This window comes from Vipera berus, assembly GCF_964194415.1.
Source record: "Vipera berus genome assembly, chromosome: 10".
Lineage (NCBI taxonomy): Eukaryota > Metazoa > Chordata > Lepidosauria > Squamata > Viperidae > Vipera > Vipera berus.
In genome coordinates this window covers 6,940,278-6,965,775 of record NC_138213.1, presented here as the reverse complement: position 1 = coordinate 6,965,775, position 25,498 = coordinate 6,940,278, and the positions used below count along the sequence as shown (strand labels likewise).

The following is a 25,498-nucleotide window of genomic DNA, read 5'->3' as shown; positions in this document are numbered from 1 at the left end:
GGAGGCCATACTCATTAATAGCAACTTTATTGTTATACTGGCACAAATTAAGGATACAGATTGCATTTCCCCCTAATTTGACAGTACTGAAGGTTATATACTCTATAGACCACCATTTGTTTTGAATTTTCTCACTATTATCTTGATAAATATGCCCTGTGCACTATACTGAACCCTCACTGTATGTCACTGAGTCCCCATATGCAAAATATAACTTTCTTGGTTTAATTTTCCTTTTTTTTAAAAGAACGGTGCTTTATAACTCCAAATACATGCATGAAGGTATTCTGGGGAGAAGGGATGGGGGGGGGGGAATCTGACAGAACTCTGACAAATATGAAAAAAAAGGAGAAAGTGGAATCTGGCCGACAAGAAAATGAAACGATGTTATTTTTTAAAAAATAGTCCACAGCCTTAGTAACACTTGCAAATGGAAAGGTGGATTAGAGATTATATGGCTTTTGGGCGAAGATGTGAGGGCAGAAGAGAGAAAAATCAGAACACGAGGGAGGAGGGGAAGAGAGGTACACGCCACGTGGATTTTTAGAAGAATGGATTCAGTCATGCTAATTTATCTATTGGCCTGCTAGTCCCTATCTTGGAAATTCTGACAGGAATATTTAAATCCCAAATGCTTGGAAGAAGCAGCCTGGAACGTATTTGCACATTCACACACATTCTCTCTCTCCCTCTCTCTCTCCCTCTCCCTCTCTCTCTCTCTCTCTCTCTCTCTCTCACACACACACACACACACAAAGAAGAAGTGTAAGCCGAAAGCCTATCTTGGCACTCCCAAAAGGCACAAAAGTCTATGATCTCTAAGACAAGAAGAATGACGAGAACAACAAAATGCCGTGTGTGTTGTACATGGAAAGACAGAGGACAAGGGCCTACAGAATGGGACCAGGGTGAGCAGGTGGGGTTGTCTTTTGTTTAAATGACCAGCCCTTCATAGATTGGCCCCTCGGATTCGGGCGATTCCCTCCTCAAGCGCAAATGCTCCAGCGTGTTCTGAAAATGTTTGTTGATCTGTTCTGTCTCCTCGGTCGATTCGAGATTAGGAAGGTCTTCCCGGATTTTTTGAATGAGCTGATTCAACACCTGAATTGTCACCTATGTTTAAAAAAGAGAGGGGTGTCAAACAGACAGGGTTTACACATTGCATGTTCTGGTTCGCTGCAAGACCACCCTGACGTGGCCGGACAACATCTCCCAGCATCCTTCCTTTCTTGTCCAGACTGACAGGGACTGCTGGGAGTTGTTGCTGAGCGACAACTGAAAAAAAAGAGGCAAATCATACGGTCACAGCTAAATACAGGACTGCAGCCCTCGAAACTAGAGGTTGGCAGAATTTTTCAGTGCCCGCTCACCCGACGGTCAATCCGATATCAGATTTTAGCCATTTAATTGAGGAAAGCAGAGAAGACCTCAAGATGGTTCTGAAGATTCAATAAAATAATGCACCTGAGGTGCATAATGATGGTCCATCACTTTGTAACTTGCTTAATCTCAAATCTCTAGTTCGCTAACTCAAGTCTCCTTTTTCAACTTCACATGTGCACTGCATATTCAGAGCACTCCAATGGTGGAAAAGCTGTTGGGAAATGAGATGGCCACCCTGTGCTTCCCAGTGCTCTGCAGAGAAATAAAGGGCCACAGACTAAGTGTAACATGTAGTCTGACCTCTGTCAGACAAGGCTGCGCCGTTGATAACTGGGCTTCAGACAAAGAAGGGATAGTGCTAAAGGAAACTCCTAATCTGAATTTATCATCTGTCGAGCACCCTTACATTGTTAAGAGATTAGAGATTTAACTACAGCTAGTCCTCAACCTACAACCATAATTGAGCCCAAATTTTTTTTTTGTTAATTGAGACATTTGTTAAGTGAGTTTTGCTCCATTTTACATTTCAGGCCATATTTGTTAAGCGAATCACTGCAGTTAAGTTAGTAACCTGGTTGTTAAATGAATCTGGCTCCCCCACTGCTTCTCAGAAGATCGCATGACCCCGGGACAGTGCAACCGTCATAAATCCGAGTCACTTGCCAAGCATCTGAATTCTGATCGTGTGACCATGGGAATGCTACAAGGGTGGTGAGCGTGACAAACGGTCATAAGTCACTTCTTTCAGTGCTGTTGTAATTTTGAATGGTCACTAAATGAACTGTTGTAAGCCGAGGACTGCCTGTAATTTTAATGGAAGTCAAAAGATTGCCTCCTTTTGTTGTTGGATGGAGGGGGGAGAAGAACTGTCCTTCTTTTTGGTCTCACTAAAGTTTCTATTCTGATGGAAACTTTGAAGAGATTCTTGTAAAAATATTCAGTGTGATTTTGCATATCTGCACAAGACACAAAAAGTGCTGCTCCTTACCACCTCGTTCTCTTTTTCATAAAAGTAGATATATCTGTTTAAAATTTCTATGAAGAGCTGAACTTGCAGGGAGGGATCCATGCATTGGTTGGCTATCTTCAGCGCCTTTTTCAAGCATTCCATGACCCTCTTACCTCCGTGGAGCTAAGCAACAAGACCGGGAAAAAGAAGGCATTAGTACTCCCCACCTCAACAGACTCATACAATGATTCTCCACAAACGTAAACTGCATGGCTAACGTATTTATTTAGCTGATTTGGGAAGGATGAAGGAATTCACAAAAAAATCCAAAGAAAGTGCAGCGGATGCGCACCTCGCTATACACCGATTCCGGTCGATTCGGAATCTGTATTCCTTCCAGAACCCTGCCAATATACGGCAAGGCCGAATTTCTCCTTAACCCAGACATCAATCCCATTATACAGGGCTTTCCAAATTTGGCAACATTAAGACATGTGGACTTCTAGTTCTGGAATTCCCCAGCCAGCATCCCCTCCAAAGTAGTCCAGGCCAGGAAATCAAAACCAAGAAACAAATTCTAGCTTTATTGTGAGAATACGGCAGCAGAACGTTTCAAGTCTGAAAGCACTTCCTCCTCCCCTGAATTTACTTTCCAAAGAACTAGGGAGGGTCCTTGCTAGGATGCTTTTTCCACCCCAATTCCTCCCGTGGACGAGTTCTTATCTCGTGTCTAGGCTGCAGCTGCTTCCCGCCGTCTCTGTTATTCCTCGCAGCTCATTCTAGAGGCCCCTTTCCCAAGCTGGCCTTACCTCTTCCCCATTCTTGTCTGTGTTCCGGCCAGACCAGAAGAGATGGGCGCAGGTGCTCACGGCACGGCACTGATCCGGCTTCTTCAGCAATTTGGAAGCGGCCAGCGCGCACTGAGTTCTCAAGGGCTCGTGGTTCTCCTCGCCAAAGCACTTCATCCGTTCAAACGTCCCAATTATCAGCGTGATTGCAGCCAGCTGGGCTTTTGAGTCACTGATTTCATCTTCATAGAGAGAAAATGCCTGATTCAGACAAGAAACATGGGCAGAGGAAATAGGAAAGAGAGAGAGACAGAGACAAAGAGAGACAGAGACAAAGAGAGACAGAGAGAGGAGAAGCATTATGCACTATATTCTTATTTGCTTTTCTCAGCTCGCCTTTTGAAAGTTAACAAACAAGTATTTCAGCAACCAGTGGAAATCATCTTAAGCACTTTCCACAAGGTACAGAACTACTAAAGATCACCATTCCCAACCAACTGGGGCTACTCGGGAGAAGTACGCTGAGAAACAACTAGGCCTAGATGACTTTTCTACTTGCTATTTGAATTCTTCCTCCCCAAATAAAACAGGAAACAGAGATCACGAGCTGATAACACCTTGCATGCAGACTGTGTGGTGCTTGATCCTCGCCATCTGAATTAAAGGTTCTCCGTGTAAACCCTGTAGAGACTCATGTTCAGGTTTTTGTGGGATGTGGGCACCAAATCTTTAGGTCATGGTTTGTTTTGCCAGGAGTTGCTGAAAAAATCAGTTATCAAGCACATTCACAGGTTTCTACTGGTGCCCACTGCTTAAGAACTGCCCTGTTTAGCATCCATTTGGAAGTTAGGACAATGCTGCAAAAGTAACTTTATGACCAGTCCTCGCACTTACAACCACTGCAGCATCCCACGGTCACATGATCACCATTTCCTCACTTCACAGCTGACTTCGGACAAGCAGAGTTAATGGAGAAGCGGGGCAGTAAAATCACAAGTTGTGGTCACGTGTTGTTTTAACAACCAGACTGCTTAGTGATGGAGTCGCTTGTCCCAGTGGTGGTTATTCAGCGAGGACTGCCTGTACACACGGTGAACCATGGGATACGAACCATACTTGCTAGTTTCACACAACAGGCCAAACCAAAATCAAGCCAATGACATTCAGGGGTTGCGCAATCAGTAAAACAGAGGCCTTTAATTTTAATTTTATCTTAACTTCTGTATTTATTGTATGTTATTGTTGTTAGCCGCCCTGAGTCCTTCGGGAGATAGGGCGGCATATAAGTCCCAATAATAAATAAATAAATAAATAAAACATAGGCCTAGATTTTGTCTTACATGTTCCAACCTCTCCTTTACCGTAGCAGAAAGGTTTTGCTCCCGTTTCCAAGCTAGAAATACACTCACTATGAAATTATAACTCTCGCTCATGTCCCCTGCTTTCAGAAATGTTTTTTTTTAGCAGCTTGAATTCTGATTTTAAGTTATTCTAGTAATACCTTTATCTTAAACGGCTGTAATGTTTGTGTTTTTGCCATTTTCTCGACGACATTCAGAAAGGTATCAAGGAAAAAGGAAGGAGGGGAGGGTGCCTCAAAAAAAGGAAAAAGGTCTTCTCCACTTCACCTGAGACATGAATTCATAGGCCACTGTCTCGTGGTTTTCAAAGCCAATTTCTCCGGCGGCTAAAGCTCCTTGGAGGAAGAGGCGGAGGGGAAGCTCCGCCAACTCCGCTTTAATCAAAGCGCTGATGGTCTGGTGAGCAAAAGTGAAGATCTTCTGGCATTTCTTTTCCCATTTGTCATCCTTGAGGGGGGGGAAGGAAGCAAAGCAGGAAGAAATCACCCCAGACTGGAAAGAACAAAATTTACATGCTTCTATTTAAAACTCTGTATCAAATTCTACCTAGATCTGAAGCCTAAAGAAATGGGGGCGAGTACACACAAAACAAATAATCCTTTTTCCCCAATGTACAGTTTAAGATTTCAGACTATCCAGTCTGATCCAAGTAAAAGTTTAGAACAGTGTTTGCCAACCCTAACTTTAACATAGGTGGACTTCAACTCCCAGAATTCCCAGCTAACTTTAACATGGGTGGACTTTAGAGTCCACATATGTTAAAGTTGACAAGATTGGCAAACAATGGCTTAAGAGTTTACTTTCACCCATTTATTCCATATTGCACCAAATTTGAGGACGTGGATTTAATTTATCCCCTTTCACAGGTCAAAACTTTCTAACAGTCCCAGACTCATACAATTTGCCATTTCTTTGTTTTTACAGGTAGTCCTCAACTTACAACAGTTCATTTAGTGACCAAAGTTACAGAGGCACTGAAAAAAAATGACTTAGGACCATTTTTCACACTTACAATCATTGCAGCATCCCCAGGGTCATGTCATTAAAATTCAGATTCTTGGCAACTGACTCACACTTATGACAGCTGCAGTGCGCTGGTGTCACGTGATCCCTTTTGCGACCTTCTGACAAGCAGAGTCAATGGGGAAGCCAGATTCACTTTACAACCATGTTGCTAACTTCACAAATGCAATGATTCCCTTAACAACTCTGGCAAGAAAGGTCATAAAATGGGGGGGGACTCACTTAACAAATGTCTGAGTTAGCAACAGAAATTTTGGGATCAATTGTGGTCGTACATCGAGGACTATCTGTATTCTGCAATTGTCAGTCGATCCCTTTTCGTTTAAGCAGCCATCGAAATAAAACACACCACACGACAGATCCACTCACCACTTTCGCATTCTCCTTATAGCGAAATGCAAGCTGATACGCAGCAAACACCAACGGCGGCAACGTGAAGCGGATGCGCTGGTTCCCACCAGCACCAAAGTGTTTCCGTGCTGTGTTTAAAATCTAAAATAGGCAAGAGTTCCCATGTTGAAATATGCTCTGAATATCACGAGAGACATATCACAAAGAAACAGCCTAACTCATAAACCAGCATGGTCACAATAACTGTGGACCAAATTAGCCAAGAGTTCCCCTGAGGTAAGATGGGCAGCCAATAAATCAGGGAGGGAGTGGGAGAGTGGGGGGGAGGAGGGGGGGAGAGGGAGAGACTGCCTAGAACTTGCCTAGAGTCCATATAGAAAGCTGGGACAACCAAGCGATAAATAATTCTGATCTACTGAATTTTGTTCTGGCTGCCTCAAAATTGCTTCCTTTTGGCATGCTGGATTCCAACTTCCTTGACTAACCCAATGCCCAGAGATGAAGGAAAGGGAATGGATTTGGTTCAGTTATGGAAGGAAGATCCAAGTGCCTCGGAAGGCTGCCATACCAGATACTGCTGATTGGGATCTTCTGAACGAAGCAGGTGGATAAACCTGCCTACAAGACCCTGTTCGTCAGCCATGTCTTCAGGGTCTGGATCTTCAGCCGGCTGGTCTGGCTGGTCCTGAATTAACGTCGATACCAGGTTCATGATGGCATCTACCTAGAAATGGCAAACCACATTCAGGTCATGGAGGGCTCCTAAAGAAAAAGAAAGCCAGCTTGGCTTGGAAGTGCTAGTGGGACTGCATTTACCCATTTCAGCACAAGATGGAACTCAAAGGCTACAGTGAAGGGAGGTCTCTGCACATGGAGCCCCTTGCGGAAGGGAAAATAATTTCAAAGTCATGCCAACCACTCCAGAGATTTCAGCTGCAATGAATTCTGGGCAAAAGGCTTTGGAAAGGCAATTTTTAGGGGTCAGAACAACTATTTCAATGAACTTTGTTTTGAACGGTTGTTGTGTAGTTAGAATGCAGCATTGCAGGCCAATTCTGCCCACTGCCAGGAGTTCGATCCTCGGCCTTCCATCCTTCCAAGGTTGGCAAAATGAGGGCCCAGATTGTTTTGGGGCAATAGGCTGACTCCATAAACTGTGTAGAGAGGGGCTGTAAAGCGCTGTGAGGCAGTATAGAAGTCTTAAGTGCTGTTGCTAATTTGTTTTATTGGTGCTTGTTTTTCAGGGTGCTATTGCCTTCCTTTCTGGGTTCCTTCAAGAAGAGGAGCTGCCCAAGCACAACCACCTTCCCCCCGTTTCCGTTCCACTTAATAACACAAAGGAGCACTCGTTCCTGGGATTGCCCTACCTGGTCTTGGGAGACGATTTCTGTGTTGTAATCCAGCACGTTGCTAAGTACATAGCAACTCATGCTCTTTCTGGATTCGTAGTCGAAGTACTCAAACAAAGGGTGGAAATGCTTCAGTTTCAGGACAGTGAGGACGTTGTTGTAGGTATCAACAGGGATCTTCAAGAGTCTCATTAGTTCCTTCGAAACAGCGCTGCTGGTTGCAATGCTGAAAGGACAAGCAAGAGCGGGGGGGGGTCAATGGGGGGGGGGGCTCCAGTGCTTTCGCTTCTTAGTTTACAGGGAGTGTCTTTCAGACAAGACAGAACTGGCAGAAATCAATCTCCATCACACCAAAAGCCGGGCCCCTCAATTCTGTCACAGACCAGGTAAAGGCACTTCATTTGAAGTGTCAGATGGTGGCAGGAATTTATTTCGTTTCTCCATCCAGAAGAGATTTTTTTTTTACACAAGGCCAAGAAATTTGCATCAACTTACTGCTCCAGGTTAAGCTTGTTGAAAATCTCCACCGTTGTCTCCAATACTTTGTCCACATAGTCAACACGATCTGGGTAACACTTCATCGCCAAGTTAATGAGCGAGACTTGTAATGACACTACATCCTCGGAAGGCATATCTTGTCTAGACTGAAGTTTGGATGGTCCACAAGGGAGTCAAAAGAAGCATATTTGGGCATTAGAGGTAACAGAAAGGATATTTCTGTTAACATCACAGTTGATTTTTATATCCATGACCAAACTCAAGTAGTCACTCATCCAGACCTGAACCAGTCAAAGAAGCACTTAATTTTAGCTAGATTGGGTTTCTAGGAGGTTTAACTTTGCTCTTATTTTACAGTGGAGGAAAATGTTTTCTTTGCGTACAAAACATCTCACGTTCAAACCTTAACGTTTACAAGCGTGATTCGGAAAAACTCTAGCCTAAAATCCTGAGATTGCCAATCTGCAACGCTCACAGTACTGAGATAAGCTAATTTTCTATGTTCCAATAGGTCAAGGCTTTAGCAGTGCACAAATTTTGCCAAGGAAGATATACTCAATTAAAATTCAAATCCCAGGCAACTTGAAATTTTTATACTTCTTGAGAACCTCTTGATTGCAGAGGTGATGAAAATAATAAGCAGTTTCTGAATGCAGCTCTTTGTCAGCATACAAATTTGCAGCAAAAATTGAATATTTATGTGCCTCTCTAACAGATTCTTAAGACAATCAAATCACCTTGGTCTTCCTTTAAATTTATACGCCAGAAGTAGAAAAAGCACCAAGAGAAATATTCAATACATTAAGTAACCAGTAGAGTTAAAGACTTTCACCACAAAGATATGTCCCTTTTAATACCCTGCATTTCTGCACTGAAAAAAAATGAACCAAACTGTTACAGCCTATACTTCCCCATTTGTCTAGCGATTAAGGCAACATGAAGTTCTTTTTATTTTTTGGCACTCTATGCCAGCCTTTTGTACTACTTTCCATGGGCTCTAACACATAATTAAACAATAGTTTTTGTCTTGAATTGGCTGGTGATCAGATTCAAGGATATTAAGTCAAACCCAGCAACCACATTTATTTTTAGCACTGCTAGAGAAAGTGCAATCATTTTGCAGTTACCTGTATGACTGTGGCCACCTGCTGGGAGAAAATGTCGAAGAGTTTAATGTCCGCTGGGATCCCTGGTCCATCCTCTCGGTGGGCAAAGAGGGCGAGTCTAAAGACAGAACAAGATTTATGAGGTGCAGCTTGCAAACATGTCTAACAGGCAATTACGCTGAAGCCGGTCCAAATCAATGTGTTATAGCATTTGGTTTCTCTTGGAGAAACAGGGCACATGTCCCCAATCTCCTCACCCATCAGATCTATACCCTGCTCTTCTCCCATCATGGAATTCAGGTTGGCATGCTTAAAATCCCTCCCTGGTTAAACACGCTTCATCAGATCACACCATCACCCTCACAGCCCTTAGCAACAGTCAGAGAGTATACCCAAGGAGCCAGACAGAGTGATCATATGAAGGCTACCATCCTCTGATAAATGATCCTTTGATCCAAATTGGCTTCCGTTAACATGACTGCTAATTCCACCTTCTCCTTACCACTCCCTACCCCAAATATCTGCTCCCAAATCTCTTCCAAAAGCTGGGAAAGCAATTAGGAAAGTCAAACTAGTAAGGATTATTTTTCTGGAAATCACAAACAGATGGAACAGCTTTTCACCAGCAGATGGATACCACCAGATAAGAAATAAACATGAGTTGGGCGGGAGAGAGGAGGGGGGGGCTGGTCCTAATCATCAAAAGAGTTGGATAAATTTATAATTCAAGGATTCTGTTTGAAGACAATTTGACTGAATCTCCGCATCAAATCCTTTGCAAATGACAGTTTGGATCAAATCATCAAATGCCCTTTGAATCAAAAGGACAATTCAGAAAAGCCTTTGGACACATCTCTGAAGTAATTTCACAGTCCAAGCTGATGAAGCGAATCACAGCCGATTTGCACGCCCACAATAATCGGTCTGACCATAGTATAAAATAGTTGCACAAAGGGGAAAACCCTATTAGCACCCACATCTTTCATTATTTAATGCTGAGAAAGTATGTCAAACTAACAGCGGGGAAAAGGATAAAAAAATATGGCTTGCTCCATATAAAAAAGCTTTGAAGACTAACCCAAAACTACATTTCAGATAAATCTTCTATTCAATGCTCCCTGCAAAAAAAAAAAAGAAAAAAAAGGGGGGGGGACTTTAAGCTCACTCTAGAAAGCTGATTTGCATACATCTCTCATACAGACAGCAAACAACTAGCTTCTGCAAATGTTTACTTTAAAATGTACATTCGTAAACATGCATATACCAAGTATATGCAAATATTGTAGTTTTCCAAACATATGCCGGCATAAATTGCTATTTGAAAAGAAAAACAGTATCACAAGGAAGGTGGGAGGAAAGAAAATGATGGAGATAGAGAACACTTGCTCATACAGTTCCAAAAATATGGCGAAAGAACTGTCTGTGCCTAAAAATCTATAGGAAAGGACTTAGTTGGAATCCAATACAAATCAGCGTCAAATCAAGCCTTTGTATTTCACACCAAAGCTCTACATATCTACCTTAATCATGTTACTAATCCTCATGGATCACAGCCTGCATCCTTGCGAATATCCTTGTCTGTTCATTTTTTGGGGCAATTAGCTGCTTCCAATTTCAAATGCTCAATTCCCCCCCCCAAAAAATGCATCGTTTGCTTCTTTGCAATAAGGTAATATGAAACATACTGAATTTGAAACTGGTCCAAAGTAGTTTTGAGGTCTCTATTTCAAGCATGGGACACATCACGATGTAACGCTTTTCAAATTTACATTTTGTATTTACTAATCCATCTTTTCCTTCTATATACTGTATAACTATAAACAATATCACTTCTTCTGTTTAACCTCTATTTTTTTTCAGTTTTCCCACCCAAATTAAAACGTTTGTCTTTTTCTTATAAATCAGTCTTAACTTCTATCTAATCATATACTAAACAGGAATATATACAAATGGTTGCATTGAAATATGTCTCCCTGCATACACAAAAATATCATACTTAACTATTCTAAACCTTCTGGATGAGGCCCAACACAGAGTTTATAATGTTTGCTTCATTACGTACCTATCAATTAATGCAATTATAATATTTTTCACATTCACATTTTGGTGTAATTCTGCACATGCTCGAAGGAAAGGATTCAAAGTCTGGAGGTGAAATTCATCTGGGAAAACCTAACACATGAGAGGACAGGATGGAACAACTGGTCAATTATTATTCTAGGTTGTTTACTAAACACACATTTGATCATTGTGCTAAACCATGACATTGGCCCTATTTCAACTTACCAAGTTGTATAAACTTGTTATTTATATATAATTCCCCAGCTGTCGAGATTGCAGGAGGGTTAAAATAATAAAAATTAAACCTGAACCAACAGATTCCACGTCTCTAAAACCAAATAACCAATGTACATAAAATATGGTAGCCCAGTCATCGTAACTTTTATATGAACATCAAAAATCATACTCCATACACCATGTTATTGTACACAATCCACATTGAAAGGTTTCTGCAAGTTCATTCAGATCTAAAAAAGCCAAACATGTCCATTCTTGGTGCAGATTCTGCTAGCTCAAGAATGGCATTGTGGTCTTGTTATGATTGTCTTTCTTTTCCAGCCTATCGGATCCTCCTTACCAATCTGTCAGTAACCTTCCTTTAAGGTATGTACCTGTATGATGCATTCCATTAAGTATTCTTGAGCTAGCGCATCCCGGCAGTTTACTACTTGCTCCAATATGCCAGGTAAGACAATCTAGAAAACAGGAAAAAAAATGAGACTTAACACCACAACTGAGCTTTCTACAGCCATTAACATACCAAACTCTGGAACTTCTTACTCACTTAAACGTGCCTAAAAACTAATTGAGATGCAAGTATTGAGAAATTAAATGTAGTAATTAAGCTAACAGTCGCAGTAAAGGAAGGTGCACTAATTGAGAAGAGAGAAGTTACCTGTTTGTATCGCTCTACATTGACACCTTCCAGCTGGCTGAGCCGGACCAAGTTGGTTCCCACCAGGATCCTCAGCTCCTGCCTCTCACGCTCCCTCTTCTCCCGATCTCGACTGTGCCCTTGGTGCTGCATTCGCACCCAGAGCTTATTCATCTCAGCAAAGTTCAAGAGCACAAAGTCCATGGAGTCACTGATGTCTCCGGTGGTTTCTTCACTGTGGGCCAACAAAGGGAGTCATGTCAATATGGATTTCAAGGATGTAGATTGGATGTCTTTGAACCAACGGACAGCATGCATTTTCAACCAGAGAGAGAGAGAGAGAGAGAGAGAGATGTGTACACTTTTGAGAGCAAGCAACAAATGTTTCATTTTTAATGTGTGCCACTGTGTCCACAGTAAAAAGATGACAATAACAGTTATCTAATCTAAAAGGATCGTGAAAATAACTCTCTTTGGGGTAAGATTTGAACCTCAGATTTAATATCGTCTTGGAATTAATCTAGTCCAAGGGTAGGCAACCTTGGCTCTTTTACGACTTGTGGACTTCAATACCCAGAATTTCTGAACCAGCCATGCTGACTCAGGAATTCTGGGAGTTGAAGTCCACAAGTCATAAAAGAGCCAAGGTTGCCTACCCCTGATCTAGTCAGACACCAATTCTGCATTAGGAAGAAAAGTGTGTAATATATTTTTTTCAGGCTGAAGGGCTCTTTGTCCTTTCCATGGAAACAAAACTGCAACCCGAGCTGAGCCACAACTTTTTCACAACTGCAAAGCTACAATTAAGCTGTATCTCAATCAGTTATGAAAGTTAATATACTTTCCCATTGTCTCTTCATGTTACTCCACTCCTGCAAAGCATCGACCACCTAGTTCGCTTGTTTTTTTATTTTAATGCTCATATTAATCCTACTCACAACTCAACACATTTACGATCTATTCATAAGTCCAGCCATTTTGGTTCTTAGAACTATTGTTTTCTTGCAGATTTCCAGACGGCCGTTTCAAATTCAAAACAGGATGTTTTGAGTTAAAGATGGTTTGCATTTGAAATATCTTGTAATGCCCAAATTCCAAAGCCACCCCTCTTGCTGACATCCCTCTCTCTTCAGGTGACTTTGTCCCATGCCTTCAAACCGGGCCGCTAGTTTGCCCTATCCGTCCACCACCCAATACAGACGTGTTTCTCACAGATGAAAAGTTTAACACATTCAATCTTTCAAAGTTCTTACTCTGTCTGCTCTCCATCATCGGGCAAAATATTCCGGGTGCATTGGAGAAGATAGTTGCGGAGGAACAGGCCCCTTAAAGGATGCTGGACCCCACGACACATTTCCACCAAGTCTTTTAAGATGTCCTTCCGAGATTGAGGGAAAGACTTCACGTAGACCACCCCAACAGTTATTAGTAAATAGCTGAGACATAAGGGAGACAGTATTACCAACTCGCTTACCACAATTAGGCTAGCGTATAAGCAGGCTGCTAATTTCCATTCCAACATTCGATCAAGAGTTTTCTTACTTGCCTATTTATTTTATTAACAGTATTGCCATCTCACCACAATTCAAAGGCTCCTAGCAGTTTACATAAACAATACGGTTAAAATATACACAAGGCAATCTAAAAACCCAACAGTCCTGTGTTAAAAAACTATTGTGCAACATTAAGGAAAAGCAGAATATCATAAAAGCAGAAAATAAAAAAAGATGGCAATATCAAATCAAGGAAAAGCTTCACAGAACAGCTCAGATTTTAGAAGATTTTGAAAAATTTGTCAAAAAGAGGCCCAGTCTCATCTACAAAGGGAGGCCATTTCACAACGCTGGCACATTCAACTCCCCTGCTTCTAATTTTCCCTTTCTGAAGCATTGGCCATCTAGAATCTGCTAAGAAGGCGGCACATGTGTATTGTTCAATATATTAATATACAATTATTTTCTCATATTTTTTCTTTTTTTCCATTCCTACTGTAATCACTGATATAAAGAGGGCTGATGTATTACAGCAAAACCCCAGCTTAATGTAGTCTTTTAGACTAAAAGACTGATTGATGATTTCAATATTATCTTCTTTTATTCAAGGATTACAAGGTACTATGCAGGGAACCCTTGACTTAAGACCGTACTAGAGGCCGCTCATCACAGTCATAAGTTGTGAAAGTTGTAAAATGGGCCACCCCCGTGACCAACCCAATTTTACAACCTTTTTTGTGGAGGTTATCAAGCAAATCAATGGGCCAGATTTGCAAAACCACCAAAAGCATAATCATGTAGTTGTGGGACACAGCAAATGGCCCTAAAGCTGAAGTGGGTGGGGGAATCCTAACTTTGGAACTGGGCTGTAAGTGTTCCTGGAAAGACACAACCTAACTTTGTACAGCTGTTAAGCAACCGGCTAATGTTGGGTTATCTTGTTGGACTAATGTCAACAGGAAGAAGCGGACAGGAACACGTGCTTATAAGCATTTTGTTCAATTCACTAAAGCACAAAAATAAACCCAAAGCCAACCATCGGTGCCAGAATTGAATAACTGACCAGAAGACAACCTCTTAAATGACTTACAGCCGCGGGATGATGTTTCCAGCATACTGAACCAGTTCATAGAGATCAGCCACCTTCCTTCCCTTAGCAAACTCATCTGTCAAGTAAACCTCTAGATAGTGGAGCTCATCAGAGATCGCCATATCTTTTCCTTCCAGTTAAGGATTACAGACTAATGCAACACAGCCTTGATCGTTTTCATTCAATACCAAGAAGAAACCAACCGCTTAGAAACTAAAGGAGATGCGAAGGAAACAATGGAGCTAACATCCGGCCTAATAGGAGAACACGAGAATCACGCTGGACAAAACTGGATTTTGGATCAGAAGCAGAAGCTGCAAATGGAGAAACATGAGCAAGTCACAGATCAAAAGAAGTCACTGGTCTTCACATATGCATGAAGCTCCCACCACGTTTCCCACAACTAGGGTGATATCAACAAGATATTAACAAGCATCATTTATCAGCTAAAAGAGCTCCAGATAACCACTTCAAGAGGATACATAATTCATAATAACTCTTTGGAGACAACATTGAAGTCCTCAGCTCACCAAGCATGTTCGAGGCATGTTTCAGGGCATCCATTAGCTTGTTTTTGTCCTAGCAAAACAATAACAACAATATTTAATTTTCTGTCATGCAATATGCATATTCTCTTGATCAATTAGCAATATATTTTCCAAACAAACCAGAGATCAGGATTATAGCCCTTTAAGGAACAACTGAAAAGGATATTCTGAAGTATCATTGCTACTAAAGCTGCAAACCACTAGAAATATTCAAGTCATTAAAACAATGCTGGAAATGCTTTTATTTTGTGAATGTATAAAATTTCTAAATTTGGAGGGATAGTTTGGATTCTTGCTGTAGCCAATTTTTTTTACTTAAACATAAGCAGCATTATTGAACATTTTACACTTAAAAAGTTTTGGACGCAGCACGTTTTTAAGTAATAATTGTACAATTGGCATATTTATGAATTATACAGGGCAGCTCAATGTATGTTTGCTGAGAAGAAAAAAAACTTCTTCATTCAATGCAGCTTATGCTTAGAAAAATATACACAAGACTATAAAACTATGAACAGGTTGCTGTTTTAACCAATTCAGAGTTAATCGTTGCGAGGTGAAAGAAAAAAAGATTTCAAGTCCATCAGTTCTTACCAAGCAACGTTTCATTTGGAAGGACTGCACCTTAACAGCCTGTATGGCTTCATCCAGAAGCTTCTCTTGTTCATCTTGCGGAGACTGCTGTGTAGTTGGCTAGAAAACAAGGAAAGGAATGTTTTCTGATAAGAATTTCAGGGCCAGCCTCTGCTACAAGACATGAAGAAATCATGTAGACCACATCATGTTCCTCACTAGCTGCATTAAAATCACAAGTGGGCAGGTAGTCCTTAACTGACAACCATTCACTTAGCGACAGTCGAAGTTAAGAGTGCCCTGAAAATAAGTGACTTATGACTGGTCTTCCCACTGATGACTATCGCAGCATCCCCATGATTGAAATTTGGGCACTTGGCAATCAGCATATATTTACAACTGCAGCATCCCAGGAACATAGGATCAACATTTGTGATCTTCCCAGCCCACTCCCAAAAAGCCAAGTCAATGGAGGAAGTTGGATTTGCTTAACAATTGCAGGTCTCATTTAACAACTGCAGTGATCCACTTAATAACTGTGGTTAAAAAAAAAAGGTCGTAAACTCGGATGCAATTAACAACTGCCTTGCTTAACAACTGAAATTCCAATCCCCATTTTGATATAAGATGAGGATTACCAGTATGTGCAAACTAAAAAATAATGTAAACATTTATTAAATTTGGATACCTGCCCAACTCTTAGCAGCTCGTGATGGCTATATTGTCTAAAGAAGGATTCCCCAAAGTGTTCAACACAACCCTTCAGGGCAGTTAGTTAAAGTAGCATATGAAATTATATATTAAAAATAAGTTATTAAATTAAATTGTAATAAAGGTTGGGGGAGTGGGGGGGGTTGGAGAACAATCGGAAACTTGAGGAAGAGGTCAGTGAGCTGTGAATAGTTTGGTCTTCACAGGGGCTGGTCTAAGGCAAACCTAACATGGGTCTATGACAGGGGTCCTCAGACTTGGCCACTTTAAGACTTGTGGACTTCAACTCCCAGAATTCCCTGGCTGGCTGAGGAATTCTGGGAGTTGAAGTCCACAAGTCTTAAAGTGGCCAAGTCTGAGGACCCCTGGTCTATGACAATTCGCGACGGCCAACTTGCTGCAGGACAAGAGTTGCAGGACAAGAGTTGCACCAACATCAAAGAGACGGTGGAATAGAATCACTGAAGAAAGGATGCAAAAAGGAGGGTCAGAATGAAACGCGAATGTCAAGAGTTAAAAAGTCATTTTTAATTGATTTCAAATAGCAAAACAGAAGGGTTAAACTGTCCCCCAGCGAGGTGTCCCATTCCAGCCCAACGGCTTTTATTCAAAAGACCAGATCCTTTTTGCCCCAACAGCCCAGGGGATCCACCCAACCACATCTCCTGCGCATGCACACACACACACACACACACACACACCACCCCGCCCCACAGAAACCTCTGAAGACCCCCAAAGCAGCCTCTGCCCAGCCTTACTTCCTCCTCGCCCCCACCTTCTCTGACTTTGCCCCTCAGCCAGGCCCCCACCACCCTCCCAGGCATCCCCCGGTTTTACACGGGTCTAGGGCTCCACACGTGCACGACCCTTTCTCCCCCCGCGCCCCCCTCCCAGGCAGCCAGGGACTGAGTCGGCCTTCCCTCCGCCCGGCAGGAAGCCTGGACTGCCCTTCCCACCCTGCTGGCTGGGGATGATGGGAGCCCCAGTCCCACCCACCCCCTCTGAGGCGGGGAGGGGGGAGAGCGCGGAATCCCCCCCTCCCGTGCAGCGTCATCGTTAACGGGGGGGGAGGGGGGACATTTCCCTTTTTTTTCCCTCATGAGGAGAAGGAAAGGCGCCGCTGAGGCAAGAGCGGCCGCAGCGGGAAGGCCCGCAGCCCTCCCCGCTCGCGAGCCGAGACCCCCGGACATGTCGGCCCGGCCCGGCCGGACAAAGCAGGGGCGGCTTTTCTTCAGCGGTCGCCCCCCGCTTCCCTCCACTCACCATGGTGGCGCCTCCTTCCCTCGCCGGCCTGCCTGCCTGCCTGCTCAGCGCCTCGGTTCCCCTCACGTCATGTGACCCCCGCCAGCGCCCTCCCCCTCTCCCCTCCTAGGGGCGTCTCCGCCTGCCACTCTTTCCCTCGCCTTCTCTCATTGGTCGGACGCCGGCCGAACGCGGAGCTGGGCCGACGGACGCGGCGCAGAACCAATCGGAATCCGGAAAGGCCGCTTCCTTTTTTTTTTTTTTTGTCCCGCTCCCCCCTCCCCACTCCGGATTTCGATTCCCCGCCCTTTCCTTTTTGTTTTTTCTCGCGTCATAGAAAAAGAAGGCGGCGTCGGGGAAAGGCACGGGCGTTCGAAAGGGGCGTGGCCAAGGGGAGGTCTATGAATGGGCTTCCCGCGCCAGCGCGGGAAAAAAAGCGGCGGGGAGGATGGAGCGGGAAGGTCTCCGGCGCTGGGCGGCCAAGTTGGGGGTCTCCACGCCCGGAGTTATCAGGTGAACGAGGATGGGGAAGCGGGGGATGCAGTTGAATGTAGCCGGACCGTCATCTCCCTTCCCCCGCCCCCCCAGTAGTAGCCACATTTTTTTTTCCTGGCCGGGCATTATGGGCACTGTAGTCCATCGCCCCTGGAAGGCTTTGCATGGGGGGGGGGTTTGTTGGGTGTTTGTCTTATTCATTTCTACTTCGCCTCTGGTCCCTTTGCCTCCTTTGGAAAGGTTTAGGAAAAGAGAGAAGATAGACGACCTCTGGCTATGGAGGTTTGTTTCCTTTTAGCTGGGCTGGATGAATAATAAATTTGACGGATGGCCCAAATGACATAAAAATTTAAAAAAAAACTACAAAAGCCATCTGAGCTCGTTCCGGAGGCTGGAGCTTACCTTTGGGGGTACCTCTGCAGCGATTCACCGCCTAGCCAAGACCGTTTTTCCTCTTGGTTTTTTTTTTTAAAATAAGGCTTTTAATAATAATAATAATAATAATAATAATAATATGGGGACGCGGTGGCTCAGTGGGTTAGGACGCTGAGCTTGAAGGTCGGCAGTTTGGCGGGTCGAATCCCGAGTGCCGCGTAGCAGAGGGAGCGCCTGTTACTCATCCCAGCTTCTGCCAACCTAGCAGTTCGAAAGCACGTAAAAATGCAAGTAGAAAAACAGGGACCACTACGGTGGGAAGGTAACAGCGTTCCGTGCGCCTTTGGCGTCTAGTCATGCCGGCCACATGACCACGGAGACGTCCTCGGACAAGCGCTGGCTCTTCGGCTTTGAAACGGAGATGAGCACCAGCCCCTAGAGTCGGAAACGACTAGCACGCATGTGCGGGGGAACCTTTACCTTTAATAATAATATAATAAAGTTGGAAGGAACCTTGGAGGTCACCTAGTCCAACCCCCTGCTCAGGCAGGGAACCCCATTTCAGACAAATGGCTGTCCAGTCTCTTCTTAAAAACTTCCAGTGTTGGAGCATCTAGCCAGCCCAGCTAGAAATAACAGGAATTGGAGCCTGCAACATCAAAAACTCCTTTAGATATTAAAAGACAAGATGACCCAGAGGCCTTCAACATATTCCTTCAGGTTGTTTCCTGAACATGTAAATATGATTGCTTTTCCTTGACCTTCACCAATTGATATAATTATGTAGGGAGGATTATCTAATTACTAAATATTAGGTGTTGCAATTATATAACTGTGAACATAAGAGCTAGGAAATGAGATTTCATTTCTTCTTTTGCCTTTCATACTAATAGCCTTTTTTTTGTGGTTCTGCAGAAAAGCCGAGGAATACCTCCGACTTTCTCAAATTAAGTGTGCCTCCCTGCTAGCCCAAATGAGCCCCACAAGTAGCGCTGTGATCTGCCTGGACATGGCTGCCACCTTCACGAGGAATCCTGTGGACAAAGTAAATATACCTCATATTTTACCCGGAATTCTTGAGAATTAGTGGCATTTCCATAGAGGTTTAACTGCTAGAACAGGGCTTTTCGACCAGTGGTACGGGTACCACCTGTGGTACAATGGCACCTGGCAGGGCGACCATCCTAGAAAAGTGGTAGCAGGGGAGGGGAACGAGCTGAATCGGTGGCAGCACCGCACAAGCCTGAGCGAGAGACGGCTGGAGCTGCAGGGCTGTCAGGGCTCAGCGGAAGCGCCAGGATCAGCTGTAGCTCTAGCTGGAGCTTGGCACTTATCCTGGCGCTTCTGAGCCCAGAAGGCAGGTGTCTTGCTCGGCTGTGGCTTGGGGGGCACTTTTTTCAGTCACTAAGCAAACTTGTAAATCGAGGACTACCTGTACTTCATCACTTTTTTTCCTTTTTTTTTTTTGGTCGTCAAGTTTTTGACACCTTGCTAGGAGACTGGTGGTATTCTGATGTTGCCATATCCTAAAAGTGGTACAATGGGTGAAAAGGTTGAAAAGCCCTGTGCTAGAAAATAGGATAGGAATGGGATGGAATAGAGTAGAGTAGAATATAGAATAGAATAGAAGTTGGAAGGGACCTTGGAGTCCAGCCCCCTACTCAAGCAGGAGAACCTATACCATCTCAGACAAGTGACAGTCTAGCCTCAAAACATCCAGTGATGGAGCGCCCACGATTTCTGGAGGCAAGCTGTTCCACTGATAATTGTCCTCACTGTCAGGACGTTTCTCCCTAATTCCAGGTTGCATCTCTCTTTGATCATTTTCCAACCATTGTTTCTTGTCCTACCCTCTGGTGCTTTGGAGAATAGTTTGACCCCCTCTTCTTTGTGGCAGCCCCTCGGATACTGTTCTTGAGTTTTCTAGTGCTGTGAATCTGTCTCACACTGGCCTTAAATAATTAAGTTTTGGGGGTTAAGAAAAAAGGGGATGCTGTATGTAACCTTACATGTAAAGGAAGCTATGTACTAAGGGGTTTGTTTGATACTAAATCCCATTCACTATCTGACAAAAAATGCACGAAGTTCCCCCCCCCCCCCCCCGACACAAGAGTTTACTAGACAGGGCTATCGTTTTGTCAATTCCAATATTTGTCATCAACTTTGGGAGGCAACCAGTCTTGAACATAATTTAATAAAAGTCAGACAATCCACAGTCCTTTTGATGAATATAAAGATAGCAGAGGGGCTGCGGATAAGGGCAGAAATGATTTGGTGCCCATAAGCAATATAGACTTGCCTTTTGTCAAATGGTGGCTTGTTGAGTGACTAGATGCAGGTTTGGAAACGACTTTATTGTTCCTTTGTTGTTGGTTTTTTTTTCCTCCAAAGAGTTATTTTGTGAAAGTCTCCGGCTTGAAGAGAGCCACTTACCAGTGCTACCTGAGATCTTTTGAAAGCCTGCTCGCTCTGCAATCCAGCGTTGGCATCAGAGAGATGGCCGTTCAATTCTCCTGCTTGGAAGCTGCAAACCTGGCGTCAAAAATCCTGCAGAGGTAGGACGTTTTGGAGGACCATGTCTGCTGCTTGTTAACCGTAGCAACTTGTAGGACTTGTGTGCAGAATATATTTGACTAAATCCTTCATCATCCTCAGCACAAACAAGATCAGGAATAGCTCTTGAGAAAACTATCCCTGAGCCAAGCAGATGAGCTAAAAGATGCGATTGTCTCAAATGTTTCTGTGCTACATTGGGGCGGGGGGGCGGAATTCAGCCACCACAGCCAAGTACTTGTAAGATTAGATCTCAGCCAGGGGTCTCCAAACTTGGCAACTTTAAGACTAGTGGGGAATTAAGGAGGGGAAACTCTGGGAGTTGAAGTCCACAAGTCTTAAAAGTTGCCAAGGTTGAAGACCCCCTAGTCTAGACCTACAAAGTGGATTGCCTCTGGAACTGATAATCCTCAGCCAATAATCTTCTAACCTGTAATATAATTTAAAAACATGAAGCTGTTTGGAGAGTTTTCTCTATCTGCTATATCTAAAATTAGGAAAGAATAAGTAACAGAGACAATAAAACAGATTTTTCCTATTTCAACAGTGTAAGGGTTCACCGATAGCAAGAATTCACAGCTAATGATGAATTGAAACTCCTACTGAATTAAAATTGTTGGAGCTCCTGTAACCGGGTTTGCCCTTTCAGGTACGAATCCAGCCTGCCAGAAATTCAACAGGTGGCTCTCGATTTATCAAAACCCTTGTTCACCACTGTGGCGTTGTTTACCGCTTGCAGGTAAGATTGGAAGAAATGTTGCCAAAGAGTTTCCCTTGGGTTGACGGTAGGGTGGGGAAAGTTGACATCTGCAGTTGGAAGAAAGAACGTTGATTATATCTCATGTTCCGATTTATGATGTGTGTTCCACAGAGATGGGAGTCCGATTGTGATCAAGATCAAGGGACAAATTATGGATCATGATAGACTATTGTCGCCATGAACCAATTTGCTTCTAAAAACATATTGTAGGAAATGAGCCCGAAAGAAGGGTTAAACGTGTTATAACTCACAAATCCCACAAGAGATCTATGTTCCACTTTGAATGACTTGCTTATCTCCCGCTCATTTCCCTTGACCACTAGTTGAGCAGATTCTTGTAGAGAGCTTAAGCTTCCAATATTTATAATCATTTGAACTGCCAGAATCTCCCGATTCTGATGGTGAAAGTAGTGCTGAAAGATAACTACCCTATTTTTTAATCCCTGTAATTAATTTAGAAGCAAAATACACGAGACCTGTAGAATTGGTTTAGTGGTAGTCTCTAAGGTTCAAAGGGTCCACTGAAAATGTCTTGAAGACGGTAAGGTTTAAACAGCCCAAATTATAGGACTTCAGTTCTCTTGTCCAGCCAAAGAGTCAGTTATCTTGAATGATGGGAATTGTAGTGCTGCTGTAGCACTTCTTAGCTTTTTGGTCCTGCTAAGGTCCATTGTCCGATGCCAGCTTCTAAGCCATCTTTCCACATGGAGGAGCCCTTTCCCCAAATATCACATCCCATGGAATATTGAGGGAGGCAGTGGAGGGGGCTCAGCTATGTTCTGACACGTGGTTTGGTTCTAAAATACTTTTCGTCTAGCAAGGATTGTTGATTCACGGTCTGCTCTTTAGCTGTCAAAAAAGCAGACTCTTGAGGAAAAAAAGCAGAACGTTCATAGAACGATGCAAAAGAACCCAAAGGTAAAAAAATATATATATAATCTTAAAAAAAAACCATATTGTATAGAAGAGATGCTTTTCGCTCGAAGCATATCTAACTAACCGGTTTTTTTTTTTATTTTAAATGTCTGCTTGATTTCATACACTTGCCGCTTGTTAGTGAGGAGAAACTGGTGGGATGTAAATTAGAACTGAGAGATAACGATAGTAGCAGCCTCTGTTTAGGCCAATGTAAGTTTAAATCATTGGGCAAAAGGATCTTTTCATGAATCAAATCTTTCTCATTGCAGATACTTGAAACTTAAGGTGGATAAAACCAAAATGGTGACCGTATCCGGGGTGAAGAAAACCATATTTGACCGGCTCCACGCCCAGTTAGAGAAGATTAGCCAGCAAATCAACCGTATGACTTTTTTTTAAATGCTTTTTTGTCTTGATTCGCTTCTTGCAACTTGTAAAAACCACATCCGCTTTTTTTTTGTAAGCCTTTTGTTGGAAAACTATATAGAACATGAGAGGCCTGAATACAGGTAGACCTCGCCTTACGACCCAAATTGTTGTTGCTAAGTGAGGCAGTTGTTAAGTCACCTCTGGCTTCCCCATTGGTCTTGGCTGTCAGAAGGTCGCAAAAGGGGATCACGTGACCTCGGGCTACTGCAACCATCATAAATATGAGTCAGTTGCCAAGCGTCAGAATTTTGATCGTGTGACCACAGGGATTCTGCGAGGGTCTTAAGTGTGAAAAACAATCAGTCACTTTTTTCAGTGCTGTTGTGACTTCAAACGGCCCCTAAACAAGTGACTGTACATCGAGGATGTACTTTGAGCTTTGCACAGCGGCCACCAAACTTAAGTTACTGTGATTTGTAAGCCTTATTGAAGTGTGACCAAATTCAGTTGTAGCTTACTGGCAAACCTTATTTGAACACGAGAGAACTCAGCTGTTCCATCCGAGCTGTTCTTCCAAACTTTGAATCGACTATTTATGGCTAGTTTGTAGGCAGAAAGGAGAGCACCACCTTAAGTTGACAGTGTTCTGGACTTCGGTGTCCTGTTTCCTACAAAGTACAACCAGTTCCTTAGTTCAGTTTACCCCTTGTGGCTTATTCAATTGAATGTAGCCATTCTTGGGCGTTCAAAGGTTGCCTAAACCTGACGGTCATTTTCTTCTTTTTAAGGAGAAGATGATTCATTGTCGGTGAAGCTTGGAGAGCCTCAGAAATCCTTCCTTGAAGATCTGGCAAAGGAAGAAGGTAAAGGCAATCATGCTATTAGATGGGCCCAGTTATGGGCAGGTTTATTTTATTTATTTTATTTATTTTAATTCCATTTATATCCCGCCCTTCTCCGAAGACTCAGGGCGGCTTACAAGCTTAGCAGTAGCCTTCATTCTATGTGTATGCCTGCTTATTAGGGCTTTCACACACACCCCAAGCGGCATTATTACAAAGTCAGCTTAATTGCCCCCAACAATCTGGGTCCTCCTCCAGGTAACAACCTAACCCTACTGCCCTCAAATAGCTCCTGGCTTTCATAACTAGAACATGGAATTCCAGCCTGGTTTGAAATTCTGGATACTCTGGATTCTCCCAAATTCCAGAAGTCAATCAGATCGGAGAATGTGGCTCACATGGCTTTCTTCAGTGGCAGACCATCTGCTGCCGGGAACGACTTCCCATCGCCCAGTGCGCTCACACAGAGAAGGCCTCCTCAGGGTACCGTCGGCTAGACAATGTTGGCTGGCGACCCCCAGGGGGAGGGCCTTCTCTGTGGGAGCGCCAGCCCTGTGGAACCAGCTCCCCCCTGAGCTTCGGATGGCCCCAGATCTCCAGTCCTTTCGCCGCGGCCTCAAAACACTCCTTTTCCACCTGGCTGACCTGGACTGACAGGGATTTTAATTATGTTTTTAATTTTTAACTGTAATTTTTAATTTATTTTAATTTTAATTTATTCTACAGGGGCCTTTAATTTTATTTTAACTTCTGTATTATTGTATGTTATTGTTGTTAGCCGCCCTGAGTCCTTCGGGAGATAGGGCGGCATATAAGTCGAAAGGAAAGAAAGAAAGAAAGAAAGAAAGAAAGAAAGAAAGAAAGAAAGAAAGAAAGAAAGAAAGAAAGAAAGAATCCATCTCCCACCTGGACCACAGGTGTCATCCCCATCTCATAGCAACCATGTTGATTAGTGCCCACGTTTGTTCATCTGAATCTGTTCTAAAAAGTGTGTTTCAATACCAGCTGAAGGCGCCACAAAAAAAATATTCTTAAGGGGGCTCCATTAATTCTTACCTCATAAGAAAGCTGATTCTTAGAACCGTATGTATGTATGTTTGCGCATATACATACACAATAACACACAAATAATTATATATATTATATATATTATTATATGCCTGGAGGAACGTTGTCCATAGGGTCGCGATGGGTCGGACACGACTTCGCAACTAACAACAACAAATTATATATATTATTTTTTTTCCTCATTAGTTCTGGAAACAAAAGTCCCTCGTAAGCGTCCAAAAATTGAAATTGAGCCTAAAGAAGATTACGAAGAATGGAAACGAAGAATCTTAGAAAATGCCGCAAAATCACAAAGAAACAGTGTGTGAGTGGACTTGTTCCTCCTGTGAGTGCAAACATTAGGCCCGTCTTTTGGCCTATGTCAGTCTGAACAACTAGTCTGTTGGGGGGGGGGGGAAACGCTCTGAAAACTTGAATTCCTTGAATAGGCCTCTTTGAAGCCTAGATGGGACCTGCCTTTAAATGTGTTCAGCTCATTGATGCTGCAGCAAAATGTAAGCCCTGTTTTTGCATTGATACAAACTGTAGTTCAGATTATTTCATGATTTGGCTCTGATTTTGGGCACTTAACCCAGCAGTAAAATAAAATGGCCATTAACTCTTCCATAAGAGGCATAAATTAAGAATATATGTTAATTCAGAATGCCTGTTTTTATCTTCCCTTGTGTAACTAGTGGGAATCAATTAACCGTACAGAATACTTAATGTCCCGTTAACT

The 25,498-nt window shown here is 43.1% G+C and overlaps 2 protein-coding genes across 2 annotated transcripts; one reads left to right on the top strand and one right to left on the bottom strand.

Annotated features, from left to right (window-relative positions):
• Positions 1-10: 10 nt before the first annotated feature.
• VPS35 (VPS35 retromer complex component) lies at positions 11-17,497 on the bottom strand. Its single transcript, XM_081336188.1, has 17 exons — positions 17,422-17,497; positions 15,469-15,567; positions 14,809-14,905; positions 14,327-14,450; positions 12,997-13,179; positions 11,765-11,978; positions 11,481-11,564; positions 10,871-10,980; positions 8,830-8,926; positions 7,700-7,848; positions 7,223-7,430; positions 6,424-6,579; positions 5,874-5,996; positions 4,749-4,928; positions 3,142-3,381; positions 2,372-2,515; positions 11-1,113 (listed from the first exon to the last, which is right to left on the bottom strand). Exons 1-17 carry the CDS (start codon positions 17,422-17,424, stop codon positions 934-936), a joined length of 2,391 nt encoding a protein of 796 aa, XP_081192314.1. The 5' UTR covers positions 17,425-17,497; the 3' UTR covers positions 11-933.
• Positions 17,498-17,805: 308 nt separating this feature from the next.
• Positions 17,806-25,088, top strand: ORC6 (origin recognition complex subunit 6; the record flags this gene model as incomplete). Its single annotated transcript, XM_081335569.1, is given in 8 exon segments — positions 17,806-17,831; positions 17,833-17,913; positions 19,186-19,315; positions 20,662-20,825; positions 21,473-21,562; positions 22,771-22,883; positions 23,659-23,733; positions 24,967-25,088. Coding segments are annotated over 8 exon segments (801 nt in total).
• Between the last annotated feature and the right edge of the window lie 410 nt (positions 25,089-25,498).